Source organism: Mesoplodon bidens (assembly GCF_964165515.1).
Source record: "Mesoplodon bidens genome assembly, chromosome: 3".
Classification (NCBI taxonomy): domain Eukaryota; kingdom Metazoa; phylum Chordata; class Mammalia; order Artiodactyla; family Ziphiidae; genus Mesoplodon; species Mesoplodon bidens.
Genome location: NC_138178.1, coordinates 66,405,483 through 66,431,674, shown reverse-complemented (window position 1 = coordinate 66,431,674; position 26,192 = coordinate 66,405,483). Strand labels below are relative to the sequence as shown.

Here is a 26,192-nt window from a genome sequence, read left to right as displayed (position 1 = left end):
TTATGCATCATCTCTGGCCATCAAAGGTTGCAGAAACAATCCTGCTGTCCCTAAAATGCACACCAGAATGAAAACCCACAGAAATATACGATCAATCACCATGGCAACATACTTCCAGTCGTCTTGAATCTGAAAGACAAAACCAAAAATCATGAAAGAGGAAAAAATAAAGCGGGAAGGAAAAGGCAAGGTGAACACATTTTCAATATTGAATATCTAATAAATGTGTTTCAGTAGAAGAAGCCATTCTGCTTGCCAATATGCAAGAAACCTTTTTTTTCTAATTGATGTAGTCTGAGGAAATCTACCATTCTCAAGTTTCTCTTTATGCACTAGAGAAATAGGAATAAAATATCTGTCATATTAAATCTGTTTGAAATCAGAAATTTCTTAACATCTACGTAACCCTTTTTTTCCCCCCAAATTGAATTCCAATTTATAAAGTTAGTTAAAACCAGTTACTTGATTTACACCTCTGCAGGAGGATTCTGGGCCTTTGTTAGAATAGCTAATACAATCCAACATAATTCAAAGTACTAGCTCTTATCCAGTTTTAGATACTAATTTCCTTTTAACGTCTGTTTCAAAAATGAAATAAGCACATCAGGGCAAGCCCATCATCACTCTTCCTCTCCCACCGCCCCCTCTCCACAATGCCCAACTAGCCAAATATCATCTTCAATTAGAAGGCCAAAGTATCATGGAATTCTGTACAGTTATAGAACAGGTTCAAAATCAGAAATAGATGCTGACCATAAAGTGAAGGATGGAAGAAAGAGCAAGACTAATTGTATAGAAGACAGCTTCAATTTAGGCTTGAAATAGGAAGGAGAACTGCACATTAATTATACTAGACAACTCAGAAAGGAAACCGTAATTGGACTGAGAAAAAGAGAACCCATGAATCAACTGATTTTGAAGAAATCACATAATGAAGAGGCAGCATGTGATTTAGTAATTTAATTAAGTGCACTGAAATGGGGCTGGGAGACAAGGATTTTATTTCACCATTATGAGCTTGAGTGAAAGCGTCCCTCCAGTGACACTGAGAAGTCAGTGGATTAGAGCTATAATGCCCTATTTGCCACCGGTTACTTTACTTGAATTCCTAAGACTTTGGGTGTAAAAGATTCCAATATACAATAGACCCTGTGATTCCTGCCCACCCCCTACTGGCTAAACCTCTTAGGGCCTAGGAGGCAGGGGGGTGGGAAAACCAAGACTTGTTATGATCCCAGCTCTGCTCCTGGGAGAGAGAGGCATGAGAATCTGGGTAAATTATGGGACCTCTCTCAGCCTCACTTTCCTTCTTGGTCAATGGGGGATAAGAACAGTACCTACTTCAGAGAGTTGTTATGAGTATTAAATGAGATATGTGCCTGGTACAGGGTCCTTAATGACTAATACCTACTGATATTAATGCTGATTTTAAAAATGACCATTAACCAAGTATAAATCTCCCTCTGAGAGCACTTCACATGGTTTAGCCTGGTGAAGAAAGAGGGGACTTGGGTTTTACACATGAATACAAACAGTGCTGCTAATAGAGCCGGGTGAAAATTTTATGTCTAACTCTGAGTCTTTAAGGCACAATGATACTGGTCATTCTCTGGAAACGTTGGCACTAATGATGCATGAACAGGTAGATGAGTGTTAGGCAGAATGGTGAACTAGCCCAAGCCCCTGGCTCTGTCTCCCAGCCCAACCCTGGAGATGTCCCAGAAACAAGAGGAGACTGTGCCTTAAGGACGGTCAGAAACCTGGGCAGGTGTGGCCTGCTGAGCGTGAGCATGCGGTTGGAAGAGGAGGGTCTCGGTGGAGGGAAGGACTGGGGAAGGCTTGGTTGTGCTCTTCTCTCCCCCAACCCTGTGCCTCTTTCCAGCCTGCCATTCCCAGCCCAGAGATGCAGGCAGGGCCACTTGTCAGCAAAGTAGGGCCTGGCTGAGGGGAACAGCAGAGCAGAGAAGTGCCCACTGACTGGTGGGGCCTGAGGCTTCCCTCCTCGCTCCCCACATCAAAGATGAACAACTGCAGTTGAGTGAAAGGGACATGGAGGAGATCCTCACCGACAAGGTCAGCTGGAGGGGAGGAAACGCCCCTGAAGGCGTCTAGCCCAGTTTGTGGCCATGTGGGTCCTCTGCCTTGGGAAGCCTGGGTTTGGGCTCCCCAAACACAGTTCAGTAAGGATGGCTGACACCCCCAGAAAAGGTGAGTTTACAGGCCCCCAATACACAAACTTAGGTATTTGAAAGAAAATTCATGGAACAGATAGGTTAAGGATGTAAACTAAACAAGACAGTCTTTTGAGACTATCCAGATAGTCACTGGATAGGAGAGAATATTGGAAACACGAAGTTAGGAACAAGCAGTGTTATAGAAGAATCAAGTGGAAATACAAGTGTGAACAACAGACAAGTCGCAATAAAGAACTCAAGAGCTGGGATGACTGGCAAGGGTAAATACAGGCCCGGAAAGAAACAGGGAGGAGAGTAAGGACCTCACCTGGGGCAGCGATGTAAAAGAAAAGCTAGGAGATGGAGAAGCTAGGAGCAGAGGTATCCCATCTGTACAACAACAGTTCAGGGAAAGAGAAAAGAGGGGTGAACAGGAGATCTTTACAGAAATAACGTTGACTTCCCCAGAGTTAAAGCGAGATGAAAAACCTTGGAATTAAATGGCTCACAGGAATGCCAAACAGACTAGGAGAGACCCACACCAACACGTTGTGTTTGGTGTCATTCGATTTCTCTACAAACAGAAAATTCTAATAGCTTCTAGATAGAATAGATTACTTGCAAAGGAACAACATTCAGATTAACTTAAAACTTTTTCAGAAACGACACTGAGGCAAAAAGGCCATGGAGTGTTATTTAAGTATTTAAGGAAAAGAACTTCAACCCTAGAATTTCGTATCCAGCTAAACTCACACTTAAAAGTGAGGGCACAATACAGTTTTAAAAAAAATATTATTTATTTTTGGCTGTGTTGGATCTTTGTTGCTGCGTGCGGGCTTTCCCTAGTTGCGGTGAGTGGGGTCTACTCTTCATTGTGGTGTGTGGGCTTCTCATTGCAGTGGCTTCTCTTGTTGTGGAGCACGGGCTCTAAGCGCGTGGGCTCAGTAGTTGTGGCTCGTGGGCTCTAGAGCGCAGGCTCAGTAGTTGTGGCGCACGGGCTTAGTTGCTCCGCAGCATGTGGGATCTTCCTGGATGAGGGCTCGAACCCGTGTCTCCTGCATTGTCAGGCAGATTCTTAACCACTGCGCCACCAGGGAAGCCCCACAATACATTTTAAAGCCTACAGGCCCCAAAAGGTTTACCCATAAACACTCTTGAGAAGGCATGCCAACACAAAGAAATAAATCCAGGAGGACACCATAAGATAGATGTGAGGGGTGACTATAGACTAAAAAAAAAAAGGAAGGTCAAAAACCAAAACATATATTCATGAAAAACCAAAACTAAAGCTCTAGTAACACCTAGGTAACCAAAGCAGTGAGGAAGATCAGAGGGGAAGGACAGTGGGGTGGGGGGCAAAACACAGATACTTAAAAATGTAAGAGACCGATTGATATGGAAACGGAACTTGTGCATGGGTTTAAATCAGTTAGGAAGAGCTAGTAGAAGAATAAAAATAAAGCACATGACTTTCAACCAGCAAAACATATTCAAACTTTCTAGTAAACAGCAAGAACTGAGGCAAAAAAAATAAATAAATGGAAAACATGAAATAAGATGGCCAAAATTTAACCCTAGAAAACAGTAATTACAACACGTAAATAAATCATTGATCAGAAGTCTGACTCTAGTTGGAATGAATGAACTAACAGATATACATACATATATATATATAGATATATCTCTGTATCTGAACCAAACAAAACAACTTGTATCAGGGTTATTAGCTCAGAAGATCATGTCTCTGATCTATGCACACCTCCAAGACCTCAAGAACAACTCATACAGTGGAACCAACTTCAAATGATCAGCCGTCAAATCTGTAAAACGGAGAGTATTAACATGAGACCACAAGCTCCCTAACTAGTTTTCTTACTTGTAACCCAATCCTAGCCCTAACTCTGAACTTAGAGTATTAAACACCTCACAAGTGTAAGCAAGTAGGGGTGACCAACACAAACAACTTGAAAAGAGAATAGCCAAGGCAGGTGACACGATGACACTCCTGTCCCTTTGGGATCTGGTGTGTCCAGGGACAGTCATTCACAGGCTCTCAGCACCCTCAGGAGATAGCTCTGGGAGAACTAAGCCTGTTCATTCCAAGTTCCTAGGAGCCCAGGACAGTTAAAACCAACCAAGTTGGAGCCAGAGAATTAGGAAATTAAAATACCTCTAAAAAGCTCTATGTAAACAGCAGCATGTCCGTCACACAGTAAGAGAGAAAGAAGGCATCCTACAGACAGCCTGACTCTCCTCAGAGCACTGAGTAGGCATCTTTATTCTAACACTTGCCACCCTTTCATAAACAGGTTGCAATCCACTGGACGGTGGTCCAGATTTCTGCTTTCTCTGGAAAAACAATGGGACCACATTCACCTGTGGTAACAGATGACCAGAAGTGAGCAGTGGCTGCCCCTTGAGATGAACCATGTGCCTCTAGCTGGCCACATTCAGGCTATTTCACTAATTTACCTTCCTGGCATTTCAGCTGTGACTTCCCTTTCAGTAACCTTTTTTTTTTTTTTTTTTTTTTTACTGTCTGCCTCCATCACACATCTTGTGGAAACTCTAACGCTAACTAAAACCCTCGTGAAACTCTTAACACCTTGTATGGTTCCTAGTAAATAATTTTTGGAATAAAGATAGTTTCTAATAGCCAGACAAAGACGATGGGTACTTAGATCTCAATCTTTAGTAAATTATCTCTCAAAAGAAGTGATTATTTTAAAAGTGGATAAAGAAAGGGTAGAGAATATCTGCAAAAGTGATTAGTGTTAGACAAGTGAGATTCTCTAATCATGTACTTAATGTCCAACAACTGCTTCAGGGACTTCCTGGTGGTCCAGTGGTTAAGACTTCGCCTTCCAATGCAGGGGGTGTGGGTTCGATCCCTGGTCCCGGAGCTAAGATCCCACGTGCCATAGGGCCAAAAAACCAAAACATAAAACAGAAGCAATGTTGTAACAAATTCAATAAAGACTTGAAAAAAAAAAAAAACCAACCGCTTCAACTGAATTTAAAGGAAGGCCTGACTTTTTGGCTAAATTCTGGTATCAGTGGGAGGTTTTGCATTGTTACAGTCACAAGACGGGCTCAGAGTGGCTCAGATGGGTGGGGTGAGGACACGGCTGCCACTGTTGCTATCTCCCTCCTGTCTCATCTACTTTTTTTTTTTTTTTTTTTGCAGTACACGGGCCTCTCACTGCTGTGGCCTCTCCCATTGCGGAGCACAGGCTCCGGATGCACAGGCCCAGTGGCCATGGCTCATGGGCCCAGCCACTCCACGGCATGTGGGATCCTCCCGGATCGGGGCACGAACCTGCATCCCCTGCATCGGCAGGCGGACTCTCAACCACTGCGCCACCAGGGAAGCCCTCATCCACTTTAATATGCCATTCACAGCTGAATAAAAGAGGCTCCAGACATTCCCTACCAGCATTAATTACCTACAGTGCATCAGGAGCTGAAATTATCTGGTAATTAGCTCTTTGCTAATAATCAACTTAAAGCAGAACCAGTTAATTTTAAAGCAGAGCTTTTTAAAAAATTATTGAACATGATTCTGTAACTTTGGGGGTAAACAGCGTGGGAGCAGCCAAACACCTAAGTGTAAAGCTTCCCCATTACTAATACCTATCACTAGTTCTAGCATAAGATTTTTGAAGGAAATAGAAGTTCACCCAATTAAAAAAAGATGGGCAAGAGTGTGAATAGATATTTCACAAAAGAAGATATCCAAATGGCCAATAAGCATATGAAAAGGAGCCCTAATCATTAGTCCACAGGGACAAGAAAGGCCACTTAACCCCCATTTGGCGAGGAAAGGCAGCAGCTGGGACTCTCAAACATTGCCAGGGGGCGTGTCAATTGGCTCAAACCCTTTGGAAACCTGACAGTGTCTACTTAAGTGAAAAATACACCTCTCCAATGATCCAGCAATTCCACCCTAGGAATGTAGCCAGGAGAAACGAGTGTATATATTCACCAAATGGTATGTATAAATTTATAGCAGCTTTATTCATATCATCCCAAACTGGAAATAACCAAATGTCCAACAACTGTAGAATGAATAAACAGAAGGCGGTGTTGTCATACTGTAGAATCTTACACACCAATAACAAACCAAAAGGATAAACCTCAGACATCTTTGTACACTTTGCTGAATGAAAGAAGTCTGATATGAAAGTTTATACTATGCAATTCCACTTATATGAAGTTCAAGAATAGGTAAAATTAATTAACATAAAAGAGGTCGGGATCAGTGGTTACTGAGGAGGGAGGGAGGGGGTTACTGACTGGGGAGGGGCACAAGGGAACTGTGTGGGGCACTGGAAATGTTCTGTATCTTTACCTAGATCATGGTTACGTGGGTGTACACATAATGTAAAAATTCACTGAGATGTAGACTTAAGAGGTGTGTACTTTATGTAAATTACTCTTAAAGGGGAGTAGGGAGACACAATTAGTAAAGTTTAAAATGTCAGCTCAGCTGATCAATACTAATTGGAGATCATCTGACCTCATGCCCTCTTCCAGCCTAGATCCTAATCCACTCACTCAGCATCAGGTGTTCCAGTGGCCCAAACTGCTAGCAGCCCAGCAGCTAAATGCAGGGCACCACATACTCACAACCTTTATCATCCCATTTTACAGATGAAAAGACAGACTCACAGAGGTGAGGCGGTGTATCCAAGGATAAATAACTGGTAAATGAGGAGCTGGTCTGAACACAAGCCACTGATGCCAGTCTCATTCCTTAACCCCACCCTAAGCCTTGCCCACAAGGAACCAATAAAATGTTTGTTGAATGAATGAATGACCAATGTAATAACAGACATATCCTTACCTCTTTGGCTTCATTTTGTGCTTTCATATTTTCAGCAATATACTTGACACTTTGGATAGCTTCTTTGATTTCCGGTGACAGAGCAGAGAGGGACAGCACGGCATTGACAGATTCAGAACTGGAGCTTCTCGTGAGATTGGCACTGAAATTCAGGATTTTGACCCTGCGGTGGTGGCAGTGGCCACATAGCCCGTCCTGGCAGGGGTAGCCTTCTTTGCAGCTCTTGGACTCTATGTGGCTGAAGCAATTCAGGTTTGAGAGCTCAGCACTATTGAAGGGTCTTGGCCTCTGAGTGTTACCCTCGCTGCTTGCCGGCCTGGTCATAAACATGACCCTGGGAAGAAAGTTCAGGAATATGGTCTTCACCCACATGGGCATCGTGTGCGTGGTGGGGGTCCTGTAGTGCACGTTGAGCACGAAGACGGTGATGACGATGGACAAGGTTACAAAAATCATGGTGAACAGGAGGTACTCGCCGATCAGGGGAATCACCAGAGAGGTGGACGGGATGGTCTCAGTGATCACCAGGAGAAACACAGTCAAGGAGAGGAGGACCGAGATGCAGAGGGTCACCTTCTCGCCGCAGTCAGAGGGCAGGTAGAAGACAAGCACAGTCAGGAAGGAGATGAGCAGGCAGGGGATGATGAGGTTGATGGTGTAGAACAGGGGCAGGCGCCGGATGTACAGCGAGTATGTGATGTCCGTGTAGATCTCCTCGCAGCAGTTGTACTTGATGTCATGTTTGTAGCCGGGGGCTTTGATGATGGCCCACTCGCCACTCTCCCAGTAGTCCCTGAGGTTCATGGAGGAGCCGATCAGGACCAGGTCGATTTTTGCCTTGTCATAGGACCAGGAACCAAACTTCATGGTGCAGTTCTGGTAATCGAATGGGAAGTAGGTCACATCGATTTTGCACGAGCTCTTAAAGATGGCCGGGGGGATCCAAGTCACTTCCCCTGTGTACTTGAGCAAAGCTTTGGTCTTGTCGTCCACCTGGAAATCCCCAACAGCACTGCGGAGACAAAGAGGAGGTGTGCGGCACACAGGTCATTACCACGTGGTCATCTTGTCCAGCTTCTCCCGCCGCCAGCAGGTAAATGGCAAGTGATGATTTGTAAAACTGCAGAATATGAGAGCTCCAAGTGCTGTAAAAGGTCTCGCAGTTCACCATCCCATTTACCAGTGGGGATACTGAGGCCCAGGACCCCCCAATCCCCAACAATCTGACACACTCATCAGCCCCCCGCCCTGGGGCATGTCATGGGTTCATTCCACACCATACAACTCCCAACTTGATATTTATGGAGACACTCCCAAATGCCAGAGATTTTTTTTCTCCTTTAATTGAAGAAATAAAAGGAATTAATGAAAGTGGTCATCAGGAGGCCGGTGTTTAGGTGACCTTTGGGGATATTTGCCACTCGCTGTCCCTACGGTTTGGCCCTGGTAATGCCTCCTCATTCTGTCTGCATTGGGAGCCCAATGTGTGTACACACACAGATGTCAAACCAGACCGTGGACCTGGAAGGGGCTGCAGAGACCACCGTAGAAGCCCACTGCCATTAAACTGAGCCTGTTAGATGGGTCTATTACCAGGCCCTATCTCTGGACCCTGGTTCTACCGTTTACCAAATTCCCCATTCCTCCCTGTAGTGTTTTAGAATGAATAATCATGTTTTCTGATTCCTTGTCTTTCAAACCCAGCATGACAGGTTCCTTTGCCTTCTGTGTCCCTATCCTTCCCCATTTTCTCCCCATGTTCCTTCTCCCTTCTGTTTAGCTATGTGCACCCTTTCTATGCAGAGACATACATTCTTCCTAGAATTGGCTTGTTGGCATTTATCAGCTGGTTTGTGCAGCGGAAGATTTGCTGACGACCAGCTCAACACCCTGTCCAGTCTCGCATCTGAGCATGAAGCCAGCCAGTCCTCATGACAGTGGCCTTGCCCAGTGAAAGCTCTTGACATTTCCGTGGGTCAGCCCTGTTGATTTCTTAGAGTTCTGCATTTGAAGGCATGTACGTCCTTCTAAAGGGAGCAACCACTATACCCATTTGCCTGAAGAGCTGGAAAAAAAAAAAAAAGACAAACTTGAACATTTAGGGATATCCTGTCTGGTTGTTACTGGATAGCACTGTGTGAAGACAGGAGGGGGTGTGTCCAGGGCCTGTCTCCTTGTTGGTCTCTGGCTCTCCCACCCTCACGTGCGTCTGTCGAGCAGGACAGTCGATACACGTGAAGACTTGATGTCAAATCCACTACCCGCCTTCACTCCAGCCGGCTGGGTTGTCCCAAAGGTGCCCTGCTGTGTTTATATGTTCTTAGCCCCACTTTATCCTACTGGGCCCTCAATTCCCCACAAGAAGATGATTCACAGCTCCAGGAGGAAAGCAGGGGTATGAGAAGTGGGGAGGGGGTGGGGACCTGCACAGCCCCAAGTGGACTTGACCATGTTGGGCACCAAGGAGTCCTGGGAGGCTGGCCTACACTATGCAGAGGGCTGAGAGGACCCCTGGGAAGGCAGAGGCCTCCAGAACAACTTTCCTTAGGGCATCCTGGATCAACAAAATGGACCTTCAGAGCCCAGGGACTAGTCCAGGGCAAAGTATGGCCCACTGGCCTGCCCCCTATTTCTGTACATAAATTTTTATTGGAGCACACAGCCATACCCATTTGTGGTCTATTGTCTGCAGCTACTTTTAAGCTACAAGGGCAGGACTGAGTAGCTGCGACAGAGACTCTAAGGCCCACAAAGCCTAAAATACTTAACTACCTGGCCCTTCACAGAAAAGCTGAATGATCCCTGCTTTAGTCTGATCCCCTCATTTTACTGACGAGGAAACTGAAGGTCAGAGAGCAGGACTCGCTTGCTCAGGGTCCCACAGAGAGTTTGTGGCAGAGCCCTGACCAGTCGGAACTTGAGTCCTCAAGTCTGTGTGTCCAAAAGGCCAAACACTGGAGATCAGCTTACCTTAGTTGCTGGTGCACATGTCTGCTATTTTCCAGGGATCCTGGTCACTGTGGCGGCTGCCTACAGATGCCCGCAGCTGTGTCTGCCCAGACCAGGAGGCCTGCTTGCTGACAGTGTCAGCGGCCTAGCTCTGCCACCAGGAGACCGAAGATGAAGACCTCGCTGGGTACCAGGGTCTGGCAGAGCCCCAGCCACAGAGACGGCGCTCGGTAAGTACTAGCTGACTGAACGGATGACCAAAAAAATAAATGAAGCTCTCACCCCCCTGCCTGCCCAAGAGATGGCTGGCAGCAAGGGTCAGCTGAGGGGGAAAGGTCTCACTCAGCCAGTGTGTTGCTGAACCATGTGAGTTGATTAAAAAAAGGAAAGGCAGGGTGGGTGCAAATGATTAGTTGAGCTATCACTTTAATAGAAGGAAAGAGTAAGAGCTGAAGTGGGGCGAGGGTGGTGAGTGGTATGAGAAAGACCACGATGGCATCCGTTTCTTTAACCTTTCCAAATTTCCTCAGAAAAACAAGGCAACAAGATAGCAAAAGAAAAATCCCACTGCCCACGTGGTCAACAAAGTTAGGTTACGTGGAACTCCAAGAACCTCAGGTGTGAGAGAGTGGGGTCGAACCACCACCACCAGCGCGAACTGCGTGGGATTCGGGTGGGGTTAGCTGCTGTGGAGGTGGCTGAGGGAAGAGGAAGGGGAGTTCTCCTGTCCCCAGAGCCCCAGACAGAAATCACCAAGAGGTATCTGCCCCTCAAAAAAGAGGACCCCGCTCTGCACTGCATCCTCAGCAAGGGGAACGGTGAAACAGAGACGGCGCCATAGGTTCCAATTTGTGGGAGAGGACAAAAAGATGGGGAGCCACCAGGGTCTGCAGAGGAGGCTGGGCTGGGCTCGATCTCAGAAATACCTCCCACCCCAACTGCCTTCTAGAAGGACAGAGACCCACCCAGAAAAAAGCTGCATAGGGTAGGCTTCAAATTGAACAGCGTGGGAAACTGAGGGTAAGAAAAAGAAGATGGTTGAGAAAGTAGAGAAGCAGGTGTCTAGAAGTGGCAGCTCTCAGACTGTGGAGGTGGCTACACGGAGTATTTATATGCTTCAAGGGAACCACTTGAGGAGGGAACTCCCAAGCAGGTGACACAAGAGACCCACCCTTACCCACTCCCATCCCCTCTGGGAACCTGTCCTAAAAGTACAGCAAAGGTCATCTATTTAAACAAGAGCAACAGAAAACGATTAGACTGAACCTCATATTAACATATTGTAAGAAAAATATGAAAAGTAATTGAATAACAATAACATACAAGCAGACAAGTGCACACCGCAAATATATAACCTCAGAGAAAACCATAATTCAAAAAGAGACATGTACCAAAATGTTCATTGCAGCTCTATTCACAATAGCCCGGAGCTGGAAACAACCTAAGTGTCCATCATCGGATGAATGCATAAAGAAGATGTGGCACATATATACAATGGAATATTACTCAGCCATAAAAAGAAATGAAACTGAGCTATTTGTAATGAGGTGGATAGACCTAGAGTCTGTCATACAGAGTGAAGTAAGTCAGAAAGAGAAAGACAAATACCGTATGCTAACACATATATATGGAATTAAAGAAAAAATGTCATGAAGAACCTAGGGGTAAAACGGGAATAAAGACACAGACCTACTTGAGAATGGACTTGAGGACATGGGGAGGGGGAAGGGTAAGCTGTGACAAAGTGAAAGAGCGGCATGGACATATATACACTACTATATATATATATATATATATATATATATGTATATATATATGTATATATATATGTGTATATATATATATATATATGTATATATATATATATGTATATATATATATATATACACTACATATATACACTACTAAGGTAGATAGATAGTGGGAAGCAGCCGCAGAGCACAGGGAGATCAGCTCGGTGCTTTGTGACCCCCTGGAGGGGTGGGATGGGGAGGGTGGGAGGGAGGGAGACGCATGAGGGAAGGGATGTGGGAACAGATGTATATGTATGACTGATTCACTTTGTTATAAAGCAGAAACTAATAAAAAATATATATATAACCTCAGAGCAGATGATGAAACTGATAATCCGACATTACAAATTAAGCTAATAGAAAGAATGATCTTTAGAAACTTTGAAAGAGCAGCATAAATTAGAAATAGAAAAGTTAAGAATTTGGGTAAGCAACAGGAGGATGAATAAAGAACTGACAGAACTTAGGAAAGAATGGGAAGAAAGAAATTTAAAAAATCATTTTAGAAATAAAAACTAAAATGTAACAACAAGCAGATACCATGGAAAGTATTGTGATGAAAATAAAAAACAGAAAGGAGAAAAAAAATTCTTTTAAATCAAAAAGAGACAAAGAAAAAGAATTTGAGAGAAAATAATATGGAGAGAATATAGGTAAAGCAGTTCAAATATATGTGAAAATGGAGTTCCTGGAGAGATAAAGCAATAGAACAGATCTTAAAAACTCTAATTCACAAAAAGTTTACTGGAATAAAAGAAGGCTTATTATGTATATGGTACAGAGTAAAACAACTAGATTTTAAAGATAAAGGATAAAATATCTTTGGGTTACCCAAGAAGAACAACCCCCTTGTAAACAAGCTGACTATGCATCCCAATTCATCCAGGACAGTCCTGGTTTACATCTGTGGTCCTGGCACACTTATTAAGAGTCCCTTTTCTCTCCCCAAAGTCACCAGATTTTACAAGAAAAAAAGAAAATTAGACTGGCAATCGTTTTTGACAGCAACACTTCATACCAGAACATGAGTCAGCATTTTAAAGATTTTCATGGAAGGAAAATATGAGCCAAGGATTTTATATCAGCAAGATGACCTAAAAGTATTACCTAAAAAGGCTACAATGAGTTATGAACTTGTAAGAACTTAGGGTATATTGTGTGTCCACGAACACTTTCTGGGGATTCTACTAGAGAACGAACTTCAAAGAACAAAACCATGGCAGGAGAAACTGGCACAAGAAGGTAAAAAGTGTTTCTAGTGTGTTGAAATGAAAAGAAACTGGGCTTCCCTGGTGGCGCAGTGGTTGAGAGACTGCCTGCTGATGCAGGGGACATGGGTTCGTGCCCCGGTCCGGGAAGATACTACATGCCGTGGAGCAGCTAGGCCTGTGAGCCATGGCCACTGAGCCTGCGCATCCGGAGCCTGTGCTCCACAACGGGAGAGGCCACAACAGTGGGAGGCCCGTGTACTGCAAAAAAAAAAAAAAAGAAAGAAAAAGAAAAAAAGAAAAACTCTCACCAGAGGTTTAGAGAAACTGAAGTCTTAGTTAGGAGAGAGGAGTTGAAGGATATTCCTTAAATCTTATTTTCAGCTTCAGATTCCAAGGAAATTCCTTATGATATTTGCTCCTCTCCATATCCGATTGAAGCTTTTCACTATGTCTCTCAGTATTGTTAAAAGCACACATCCCTAAAGCACCCCAGCTGTTCACCCAAGATTGCCAGCAAGAAAACAGCTATGAAATTCAAATCATAAGATTAAGATCTGTGCCCACTTTCTTAATTCTAACTTAGCAAAAATTCTTACCACCCTGCTCAGCTCCTTAAGAGCCTTTGGACCAGGAGATTGCTAGGATGGCTCACACTCCGCAAACCAGTTAATTTATCTCCTGTCCCAGTTCTTTAAGGACCAATTTACAAGTTGCATGAAAGAAACATATTTATGAATGCTGTCTTTTCTTGGGAAAGCAGTAAACAAAACACGGACCTCTAAGAGTTTTATAGTTTCTGGCCTTCCATTTAGGTCTTTAATCCATTTTGAGTTTATTTTTGTGAATGGTGTTAGGGAGTGTTCTAATTTCATTCTTTTACATGTAGCTGTCCAGTTTTCCCAGCACCACTTGTTGAAGAGGCTGTCTTTTCTCCATTGTATATTCTTGCCTCCTTTATCAAAGATAAGGTGACCATATGTGTGTGGGTTTATCTCTGGGCTTTCTATCCTGTTCCATTGATCTATATTTCTGTTTTTGTGCCAGTACCATACTGTCTTGATTACTGTAGCTTAAACCATAATTCAAAAAGAGTCATGTACCCCAATGTTCATTGCAGCTCTATTTACAATAGCCAGGACATGGAAGCAACCTAAGTGTCCAGCGACAGATGAATGGATAAAGAAGATGTGGCACATATATACAATGGAATATTACTCAGCCATAAAAAGAAATGAAATTGAGTTATTTGTAGTGAGGTGGATGGACCTAGAATCTGTCGTACAGACTGAAGTCAGTCAGAAAGAGAAAAACAAATACCGTATGCTAACACATATATATGGAATCTGAAAAAAAAGGTTATGAAGAACCTAGGGGCAGGACGGGAATAAAGACGCAGACCTACTAGAGAATGGACTTGAGGACATGGGGAGGGGGAGGGGTAAGCTGGGACAGAATGAGAGAGTGGCATGGACATATATACACTACCAAATGTAAAACTGATAGCTAGTGGGAAGCAGCCACATAGCACAGGGAGATCAGCTCAGTGCTTTGTGACCACCTAGAGGGGTGGCACAGGGAGGGAGGGAGACGCAAGAGGGAAGAGATATGGGGATATATGTATATGTATATGTATAGCTGATTCACTTTGTTATAAAGCACACACCATTGTAAAGCAATTATACTCCAATAAAGATGTTAAAAAAAATAAAAACACGGACAATCTTTGGAGTGGTTAAAGAACACTTCTCTTTTAACCCATGACTAGAAAGTGGGATTCAGCCAAAAACGTAGCTTCTCTAGTCCCAATACGAACAGTAAAACATATTGATTTGTACTAATATGGCATACAAACCTAAAAATAGAATGCTTTAAAATCTGATTAGACTAATTCTATACGAAGTGTTTTGTTGAAAAATGCTCAGTGGTTTTTTAAGACATTAGAACTCCAGAGATAAAGCATGGTTACAAAATTGAAGTCTGTCAATACCTGGAGAACAAACTAATACACACTGTAAAATATCAATTAAAATTATGTTTGTCTAATAACAGAGGTTAAATGTGGAAGGTGTCAGGTTTGTATGGGCTTAGGAAAGAGAGGCAGGTTTTGGAGGTGCCACAACGGGCAGATTCAGACAGGCAGAGGAAGAACCTTTGAAAGAGGGAAAAAGGTGCAGCTTCCTGTGGCTGGTGGGCAGATGCACGTGTGCAGCAGGGAGGGAGCATTCGTCGGGTGAGTAAAAGAATGAAGCTTGGAGAGAAACCAAGATGGCGGAGTAGAAGGACGTGCTCTCACTCCCTCTTGTGAGAACACCAGAATCACAACTAGCTGCTGGACAGTCATTGACAGGAAGACACTGGAACTCACCAAAAAAGATAGCCCACATCCAAAGACAAAGGAGAAGCCACAGTGAAATGGTAGGAGGGGCGCAATCACAGTAAAATCAAGTCCCATAACTGCTGGGTGGGTGACTCACAGATTGGGGAACACTTATACTGCAGAAGTCCAGCCACTGGAGTGAAGATTCTGAGCTCCACATCAGGATTCCGAACCTGGGGGTCCGGCAATGGGAGGAGGAATTCCTAGAGAATCAGACCTTGAAGCCTAGTGGGAATTGATTGCAGGACTTCGACAGGACTAGGGGAAACAGAGACTCCACTCCTGGAGGGCACACACAAAGTAGTGTGCGCATCGGGACCCAGGGTAAGGATTAGTGACCCCAGGGGAGACGGAACCAGACCAACCTGCTAGTGTTGGAGGGTCTCCTGCAGAGGCGGGGCCGGCGGGGGGGGCGGGCGCTGTGGCTCACCGTGAGGACAATGACACTGACAGCAGAAGTTCTGGGAAGTACTCCTTGCCATGAGCCCTCCCAGAGTCTGTCATTAGCCCCACCAAAGAGCCCAGGTAGGCTCCAGTGTTGGGTTGCCTCAGGCCAAACAACCAACAGGGAGGAAACCCAGCCCCACCCATCAACAGTCAAGCGGATTAAAGTTTAACTGAGCTCTGCCCACCAGAGCACCAGTCAGCTCTACCCAGCACCAGTCCCTCCCATCAAGCCTCTTAGATAGCCTCATCCACCAGAGGACAGAGAGCAGAAGCAAGAAGAATTACAATCCTGCAACCTGTGGAACAAAAACCACATTCACAGAAAGACAGACAAGATGAAAAGGCAGAGGGCTATGTACCAGATGAAGGAACAAGATTAAACCCCAGAAAAACAACTAAATGAAGTGGAGATAGGCAACCTTCCAGAAAAAGAATTCAGAATAATGATAGTGAAGATGATCCAGGACCTCAGAAAAACAACAGAGGCAAAGATTGAGAAGATGCAAGAAATGTTTAATAAAGACCTAGAAGAATTAAAGAACAAACAGAGGGCTTCCCTGGTGGCGCAGTGGTTGGGAGTCCGCCTGCCAATGCAGGGGACACGGGTTCGTGCCCCGGTCTGGAAGATCCCATATGCCGCGGAGCGGCTGAGCCCGTGAACCATGGCCGCTGAGCCTGCATGTGCGGAGCCTGTGCTCCGCAGCGGGAGAGGCCACAGCAGTGAGAGGCCCACGTACTGCAAAAAAAAAAAAAGAACAAACAGAGATGAACAATACAATAACTGAAATGAAAACTACACTAGAAGGAATCAATAGCAGAATAACTGAGGCAGAAGAACGGATAAGTGAACTGGAAGAATGGTGGAATTCACTGCTGCAGAACAGAATGAAGAAAAAAGAATGAAAAGAAATGAAGACAGCCTAAGAGATCTCTGGGACAACATAAACGCAACGTTCACATTATAGGGGTCCCAGAAGGAGAAGAGAGAGAGAAAGAACCCGAGAAAATATTTGAAGAGATTATAGTCGAAAACTTCCCTAACATGGGAAAGGAAATAGCGACCCAAGTCCAGGAAGCACAGTGAGTCCCATACAGGATAAACCCAAGGAGAAACACGCCGAGACACATAGTAATCAAATTGGCAAAAATTAAACACAAAGAAAAATTATTGAAAGCAGCAAGAGAAAAATGAAAAATAACATACAAGGGAACTCCCATAAGGTTAACAGCTGATTTCTCAGCAGAAACTCTACAAGCCAGAAGGGAGTGGCATGATATACTTAAAGTGATGAAAGGGAAGAACCTACAACCAAGATTACTCTACCTGGCAAGGATCTCATTCAGATTTCTTGGAGAAATCAAAAGCTTTACAGACAAGCAAAAGCTAAGAGAATGCAGCACCACCAAACCAGCTCTACAACAAATGCTAAAGGAACTTCTATAAGTGGGAAACACAAGAGAAGAAAAGGACCTACAAAAACAAACCCAAAACAATTAAGAAAATGGTCATAGGAACATACATATCGATAATTACCTTAAAATGAATGGATTAAATGCTCCAACCAAAAGACACAGGCTTGCTGAATGGATACAAAAACAACACCCATCTATATGCTGTCTACAAGAGACCCACTTCAGACCTAGGGACACATACAGACTGAAAGTGAGGGGATGGAAAAAGATATTCCATGCAAATGGAAATCAAAAGAAAGCTGGAGTAGCTATACTCATATCAGATAAAATAGACTTTAAAATAAAGAATGTTACAAGAGACAAGGAAGGACACTACATAATGATCAAGGGATCAATCCAAGAAGAAGATATAACAATTATAAAAATATATGCACCCAACATAGGAGCACCTCAATACATAAGGCAACTGCTAACAGCTATAAAAGAGGAAATCGACAGTAACACAATAATAGTGGGGGACTTTAACACCTCACTTACACCAATGGACAGATCATCCAAAATGAAAATAAACAAGGAAACAGAAGCTTTAAATGACACAGACCAGATAGATTTAATTGATATTTACAGGACATTTCATCCAAAAACAGCAGATTACACTTTCTTCTCAAGTGCACACACAACATTCTCCAGGTTAGATCACATCTTGGGTCACAAATCAAGCCTCAGTAAATTTAAGAAAATTGAAATCATATCAAGCATCTTTTCTGACCACAATGCTATGAGATTAGAAATGAATTACAGGGAAAAAACGTAAAAAACACAAACATATGGAGGCTAGACAATACATTACTAAATAACCAAGAGATCACTGAAGAAATCAAAGAGGAAATCAAAAAATACCTAGAGACAAATGACAATGAAAACACGATGATCCAAAACCTATGAGATGCAGCAAAAGCAGTTCTAAGAGGGAATTTTATAGCTATACAAGCCTACCTCAAGAAACAAGGAAAATCTCAAGTAAACAATCTAACCTTACACCTAAAGGAACTAGAGAAAGAAGAATAAACAAAACCCAAATTTAGCAGAAGGAAAGAAATCATAAAGATCAGAGCAGAAACAAATGAAATAGAAACAAAGAAAACAATAGCAATGAACAATAAAACTAAAAGCTGGTTCTTTGAGAAGATAAACAAAATTGATAAACCATTAGCCAGACTCAACAAGAAAAGAGGGAGAGGACTCAAATCAATAAAATTAGAAACGAAAAAGGAGAAGTTACAACAGACATGGCAGAAATACAAAGCATCCTAAGAGACTACTACAAGCAACTCTATGCCAGTAAAGTGGACAACCTGGAAGAAATGGACAAATTCTTAGAAAGGTATAACCTTCCAAGACTGAACCAGGAAGAAACAGAAACTATGAACAGACCAATCACAAGTAATGAAATTGAAACTGTGATTAAAAATCTTTCAACAAACAAAAGTCCAGGACCAGATGGCTTCACAGGGGAATTCTACCAAACATTTAGAGAAGAGCTAACACCTATCCTTCTCAAACTCTTCCAAAAAATTGCAGAGGAAGGAACACTCCCAAACTCATTCTCTGAGGCCACCATCACCCTGATACCAAAACCAGACAAAGATACTACCAAAAAAGAAAATTACCGACCAATATCACTGATGAATATAGATGCAAAAATCCTCAACAAAATACTAGCAAACAGAATCCAACAACACATTAAAAGGATCATACACCATGATCAAGTGGGATTTATCCCAGGGATGCAAGGATTCTTCAATATATGCAAATCAATTAATGTGATACACCATATTAACAAATTGAAGAATAAAAACCATATGATCATCTCCATAGATGCAGAAAAAACTTCTGACAAAATTCAACACCAATTTATGATAAAAACTCTCCTGAAAGTGGGCACAGAGGGAACCTACCTCAACATAATAAAGGCCATATATGACAAACCCACAGCAAACATCATTCTCAATGGTGAAAAACTGAAAGCATTTCCTCTAAGATCAGGAACAAGACAAGGATGTCCACTCTCATCACTATTATTCAATATAGTTTTGGAAGTCCTAGCCATGGCAATCAGAGAAGAAAAAGAAATAAAAGGAATACAAATTGGAGAAGAAGAAGTAAAACTGTCACTGTTTGCAGATGACATGATACTATATATAGAGAATCCTAAAACTGCCATCAGAAAACTACTAGAGCTAATCAATGAATTTGGTAAAGCTGTGGGATACAAAATTAATGCACAGAAATCTCTTGCATTCCTATACACTAATGATGAAAAATCTGAAAGAGAAATTATGGAAACACTCCCGTTTACCACTGCAACAAAAAGAATAAAATACCTAGGAATAAACCTACCTAGGGAGACAAAAGACCTGTATGCAGAAAACTATAAGACACTGATGAAAAAAATTAAAGATGATACCAACAGAAGGAGAGATATACCATGTTCTTGGATTGGAAGAATCAATATTGTGAAAATGACTATACTACCCAAAGCAATCTACAGATTCAATGCAATCCCTATCAAATTACCAATGGCGTTTTTTACAGAACTAGAACAAATCATCTTAAAATTTGTACAGAGACACAAAAGACCCGAATAGCCAAGGGAGTCTTGAGGGAAAAAAACGGAGCTGGAGAAATCAGACTCCCTGACTTCCGACTATACAACAAAGCTACAGTAATCAAGACAATATGGTACTGGCACAAAAAAAGAAACATAGATCAATGGAACAAAATAGAAAGCCCAGAGATAAACCCACGCACCTATGGTCAACTAATCTATGAGAAAGGAGGCAAGGATATACAGTGGAGAAAAGACAGTCTCTTCAATAAGTGGTGCTGGGAAAACTGGACAGCTACATGTAAAAGAATGAAATTAGAACACTCCCTAACACCATACACAAAAATAAACTCAAAATGGATTCGAGACCTAAATGTAAGACTTAGATGAAAACATAGGAAGAACACTTTTTCTTTTTTTTTTGCGGTACGCGGGCCTCTCACTGCTGCGGCCTCTCCTGCTGCGGAGCACAGGCTCCAGACGCGCAGGCCCAGCGGCCATGGCTCACGGGCCCAGCCGCTCCGCGGCACGCGGGATCCTCCCGGACCGGAGCACGAACCCGCGCCCCCTAAATCGGCAGGCGGACGCTCAACCACTGGGCCACCAGGGAAGCCCCGGAAGAACACTTTTTGACATAAATGACAGCAAGATCTTTTTTGATCCACCTCCTAGAGTAATGGAAATAAAGACAAAAATAAACAAATGGGACCTAATGAAACTTCAAAGCTTTTCACAGCAAAGGAAACCATAAGACGAAAAGACAACCCTCAGAATGGGAGAATATATTCGCAAACGACAATGGACAAGGGATTAATCTTCAAAATATATAAACAGCTCATGCAGCTCAATATTAAAGAAACAAACGACCCAATCCAAAAATGGGCAGAAGACCTAAATAGACATTTCTCCAAAGAAGACATACAGATGGCCAAGAAGCACATGAAAAGCTGCTCAACATCACTAATTGTTAGAGAAATGCAAATCAAAACTACAATGGGGTAGCACCTCACAGCAGTTAGAATGGGCATCATCAAAAAATCTACAAACAACAAATGCTGGAGAGGGTGTGGAGAAAAGGGAACCCTCTTGCACTGTTGGTGGGAATGTAATTTGATACAGCCCCTATGGAGAACAGTATGGAGATTCCTTAAAAAACTAAAAATAGAATTACTATATGATCCTGCAATCCCACTACTGGGCATATACCCAGAGAAAACCATAATTCAAAAAGACACATGCACCCCAATGTTCATTGCAGCACTATTTACAATAGCCAGGTCATGGAAGCAGCCTAAATGCCCATCAACAGACGAATGGATAAAGAAGATGTGGTACATATATACAATGGAATATTATTCAGCCATAAAAAGGAATGAAATTGAGTCATGTGTTGAGCCGTGGATGGATCTAGAGACTGTCATACAGAGTGAAGTAAGTCAGAAAGAGTAAAACAAATATAGTATATTAACGCATGTATGTGGAACCTAGAAAAATGGTACAGATGAACCGGTTTGCAGGGCAGAAGTTGAAACACAGATGTAGAGAACAAATGTATGGACACCAAGGGGGGAAAAGCTCAGTGGGTTGGGGATGGTGGTGTGCTGAATTGGGTGATTGGGATTGACATGTATACACTGATGTGTATAAAACTGATGACTGATAAGAACCTGCAGTACAGAAAAACAAACCAAAAAAACAACTAATACTAAACTTTCTTTGGGTTATTTGTATGGAAATATGTTAATATAAATGTTTCAAACATTACATGAAATTTCTAAAAATCTTATATGTGCTGGTATAATGTTATAAGTCATATTCTAGATATTACTTTAAAATGTATATCTCAGAAATAACTAAATTTCCTTGTCAATTGTATTATTATGAACTTTCATCAAATCTTTAACCGTGGTCATTTTTAAGTCTTTTGTCATTTACAGAGAGTTCTGGGTGTACTCTGATGCTTTCGCAAAATGTTCCTATAAAAGGGTTTCATCTTCAAGGAATTCATGGAAAAGACTCTGACAAGTACAGGTTTCTGGTAACTGACTGTACTGCTGAACTGAATGAATAAGCATTTTCAGAACTCTAATGGAAAACTGATGAATTCATAAAAGTGCTAACAAAAGATCAAGATGAAAAAAAATTAATTACATGGGACTGAGTGAACTGATGAGGATGATTATAATTTTTGTGACTTTCTGTTTGAATTTAAAAAAATCCCACAAGGACTCAGAGGCAAAAAATATACAAATCAATTTTCACTGCAAAGTAAAGGAGCTGTTACAGTGGAGGATTACTGGACTGAATGTCAATATTATGACATAATATGAGTGTGTTTTGTGTTTGGTAGTTGCAATCATTGTTGCTTTTGTTGTGCTCATCCATTAAAAAAAAAAGAATGAAGCTTTCCTGTGGTCTAACCATGGGGCGCAGCTGCAGCCTGACTTACAGGGAAGGTCAGGTTCTGCCTTGGTGACAGAAGCCCACCCCCATGTATTTCCTTCCTTGCCCTTCCTCCAGTCTGTAATTGCATATTTGGATACTGTAACTCATTCCTGTCTTCCCTGGTGTGTCTGATAAACTCCTAGAGGCAAGGGGGAGGGTATCTATCTTGTGCCACAGTGTCTCTAGGACCTGGCATATAGTATAGGTCAATAAATACCTGTGGAATGAACCAAATGAATGGAGCTCTCTTGGAAAAGGTCCCAGGAAGACCAGGCTGTAAAGCACAGCAGGCCAAGGACCCAGGTCCAGGCTGACAGCCCTGAGAGGTGGGGGCCACCCAGCACCTTACTTGTTATACAGCACAATGTCTGGCTTCCAGATCTTCTGTGCAGGGACACGCATGAACTCCGCTCCATTGTAGTCGGAGGGGTCCCACTTCAGCTTGTAGTCATTCCAGATCTGGGGGGAGAAGGCAAGGAGGGAGAGGGGGGCAGTGGAAGGACAAGCATGGTTTTACTTCTTTTGACACCACTCATCTTGGTGACCTCCCCACCTCGGCTGCACGTCAGAACCGCCTCTGCAACGCAGACCACACTGGCCCATTCCTCATGTGGGTGCTAGTGGGGAGACAGCACTGGGCTGAGTGTGCAGGCTGCCTCCTAGCTGCCTCCTATCTGCCCCCATGAGTGGGGCAAGCCCAGCCCCCATCAATCAGTCAGGACCACTAGGGCTTTCTCCAGTCATTTCCAGTGCCAGGTCCAGGTCCCTGCCTTAAGCTCCTGCTGTTTACATTCCTGAAATGGCTTGGACATGCCATCAAGCCCCAGTAATGGCGCTAAGGACACACAGAACCCTCTTCCACCTCCAGGTTGAGCAGGGTTAGCCTCTGAAGGGTCTGAGGAAGGAGCCATGATCCCACCAGGGCCCAGGAAGTGTTTGGGTGCAGAGGCTGGGAGATGTGAGTCCTGAGCACCTGAGGGGAGAGAGGTGAGGCTGTGGCTGGAGGGAACGTGTACCATAGGGTGCTGAGTGGGCACCGTGCCCATCTGGCTTGCCAGCCTCCTAGGAAGGAAGCCTGAGCTGGTGTAAGGATCACCCTTAGGCCAGTGAGTTATCTGTCCATGTCTGCACAAAGCCTCCCTGGGGAGAACATGTGGAAGCCCATTTCTTTGGTCCCAGTCTGAACAGGAAAATCCAGAACCCCGGCTCCCACCCTCCCAACAACAACAACGGCATATGATTCTGACTTAAGGATGAGTTTTTAGCAAGAGGAAGGGGAAGAGGTGCCTCAGGCGCCACACTAGAGTCGGGGCCAGGGCTCCAGGCCCGGGTCAGCCCCATTTTGTCTGAGCATGGAGGTCTCTCTTTCCAGGACGCAGTCTATCGTCTGTGACTTGAGGGGCTGGGCCCTGCAGTCCTTCCACAGGGGTGTAGAGCAGTGTATATGACCCCAAGCCCAGGTAGAGACAGACCAGCCAGTCAGTGGACCTCAATCTGGGTCCACAGGAGTGAAGTAGGGGTTTTGGCCCTTGGTTCACAGACAGCAAATAAAGTAGTCACCACCAGGGGGCAGCAGTACCCAGGGTCTGGTCACTTACTTGCTTGAGCCACAGGTTGGTCTCCATGATCTGGTTTACTTCATCCTAGAAAGAGAGATTAAAGTAGATGGTGAATTACAAAAACAAGGCTAGTTCTGGGAAAGGCTATTCCAGAAGCTCCATACCCCACGGCCACAGCTTGTGGCTCTGGCACTCACCACCTTCACCAGCTGAGACATGGACACTTCAAACTGGATGATGACTGGATCAGACACATTGGCCACTGGCCTGATGATCTCATTGTAATCTTCGAACAGCCGCTCAAACAGACGATGCTCGGCGTCGGAGGCTCTGGACACTGAGGGAAGTAGCCCTGTCAGATGCTGGGGAAGTCACTTTTCCCCTCACCAGGGACACCATCCACCTACAGCTTCCTCTCCATCTGCTGAGGGTACTCTCTGGAACTCCAGACTTTCAGACTAGTCCTACTCCTTGAAGTTAAAGACTAGGAAACTGAGGCCCAAGAGAGAAGGGATTCCATCAGGTCACACACATTCGTTGAGAAGCATAACGATTACAAGCCTGGGCTCTGAATTTGGATAGATCTGGTGCAAATCCTGACAGACTACTTGTGAGCTGTGTGAGCTTAGGCAAGTGGCTTAACCTCTCTAAACCTCATTTCCTTCATCTGTGAAAGATTATAAATGTATCCACCTCTTAGGGTTGTTATGAGTGAAGTGCTTAGCTCCATGCAGGCATATGGTAAGAGCTCATGAACCGTCCTCACCATCTTTGTTACTGCATGGCAGCAGTGGGATCCAAATGCAATCTGCCTGCATACAGCCACAATGGAGAGACGACCAGTCCACTCCCAGGGCAGGAGTACCCCAGGGCCCAAGGGAGACTACAACCTAGGACTGGGGCTTTCCTCCTTCCCACCCAGGACCCTGTAGGGGTTTGGCCACCAAACATCTTAGAAGCGGGTGCCTACGTGGCTCCCATGATCTCAAGACTGCGACCCACGGTTCCTGCTGATGTTGTCTTCACATCCTGATCAAAGACCCTTCCCTCTCTGAAACCCTTGGGGACCCTCTGTTTATAAGCCACACTCCAGGCATCTTGAGTCAGCTGTCTGTTGTTTCTCACGGATCTGGGAAAAATCTGGGGAAGGGATGAGGGGAATCCTTTAAGTCCAACCCAACTTCTCCAGGGATTTTGACTGCTCCCCCCCCCAAATAAAGAAGGGGCCACATTCAGGAGCTCGGTGGGGAGTGTTCCGCGCTCTGAGTAGTGGGGGCCTCAGCACCGGAGGGGCAGGAACAGCGCTCTGAGTGCACGGTCACAACGTGGTCTCCCAACAGACTTCCCCACCCAGCTGCAGGGACCGCCTGCAGCCCGGCCAAATCCCTCGTCCCCTGGTATCTACCACCCCTCCCAGGACACTCAAAAACCTTTCTGTCAGGGCCGGCTTCTCCCTAACAGCCTCCTCTTAGAGACCGGGCAGAAGGTGAAGGCGGGGAGGTGCCAGGAGTGCGGAGAGGCGAGGACAAGGAGGAGAGGCTGGCGCCCCTTAACGACTCCCCTCTGCCCCAGGTGGCCTTGATCAAATCTTGAGCCCTCTCTGGCCTCAGCTTCCGCATCTATTCGTAAAACGAGGAGGTGGACGGGATGCAGACAGTGGAACCCGCGGCCTGGGCGCGTCAGTTCAGCACCCAGTGCGCCAAGCAGGACGATGGGCAGGGCCGAGACTCGAATCTGTAACGCTGGGCTGTGAAAGGAAGGGCCCCAGTGCGGGCCCTCCTCGCGCCTCCCGGGAGCGCACAAATCACTTTCAAGGATGGGGCAGCCGAGGGGGAAACACGCATCCCCCACCTAACTCGCCGCCGGGCCGGAGCCAGTCCACGCGAGTTTCGGGTCCCCAGCCACGGCGCCCTTCTCCCCACCTCCTCGCGCTGCGCTCGGGGCCGCATCCCCTTCGGACCCCGCTCGGGCGGGGCGCCCGTCCCTCCAGTCCCCCTCGCCCCGCGCCCGTACCTGGCAGCAGCAGCAGCAGCAGAAACAGCAGCAGCGGCGGCGGCGCCCAGGGAGGCAAGAGCTTCGCGACGCGGACTCCGCGCGGCTGGGCGCCCATGACTGGTCTGCCCTCTGGCCAGAGGTTCCGCGCGGACCGGGCGGGCGGCGTGGGGCGGAGGGCAGACGGAGCAGAGCCGGACGGTCGGGAGCCGGCGGGACAGTGGCAGAGACTCCAGGCGCTGCCCGCCCACTCGGAGCGGGACCAGGGCGCGGCGCGCGGAGCCCCGGCAGCTCCAGCCCCACCCCCAATCCCGGGCGCAGCCCCGCCCGCCGCCGTGGGGTTTCCGAGCCTCTGCGGGGGAGAGAGGTGCGCTCGCG

The 26,192-nt window shown here is 44.9% G+C and overlaps 1 protein-coding gene across 1 annotated transcript; it reads right to left on the bottom strand.

The window, feature by feature from the left end:
• On the bottom strand, positions 1–26,192 carry CHRNA3 (cholinergic receptor nicotinic alpha 3 subunit; the record flags this gene model as incomplete). Its single annotated transcript, XM_081228548.1, has 6 exons — positions 25,836–26,192; positions 24,020–24,159; positions 23,862–23,906; positions 22,613–22,722; positions 7,021–8,032; positions 1–129 (listed from the first exon to the last, which is right to left on the bottom strand). Exons 1-6 carry the CDS (start codon positions 25,930–25,932, stop codon positions 1–3), a joined length of 1,533 nt encoding a protein of 510 aa, XP_081084674.1. The 5' UTR covers positions 25,933–26,192.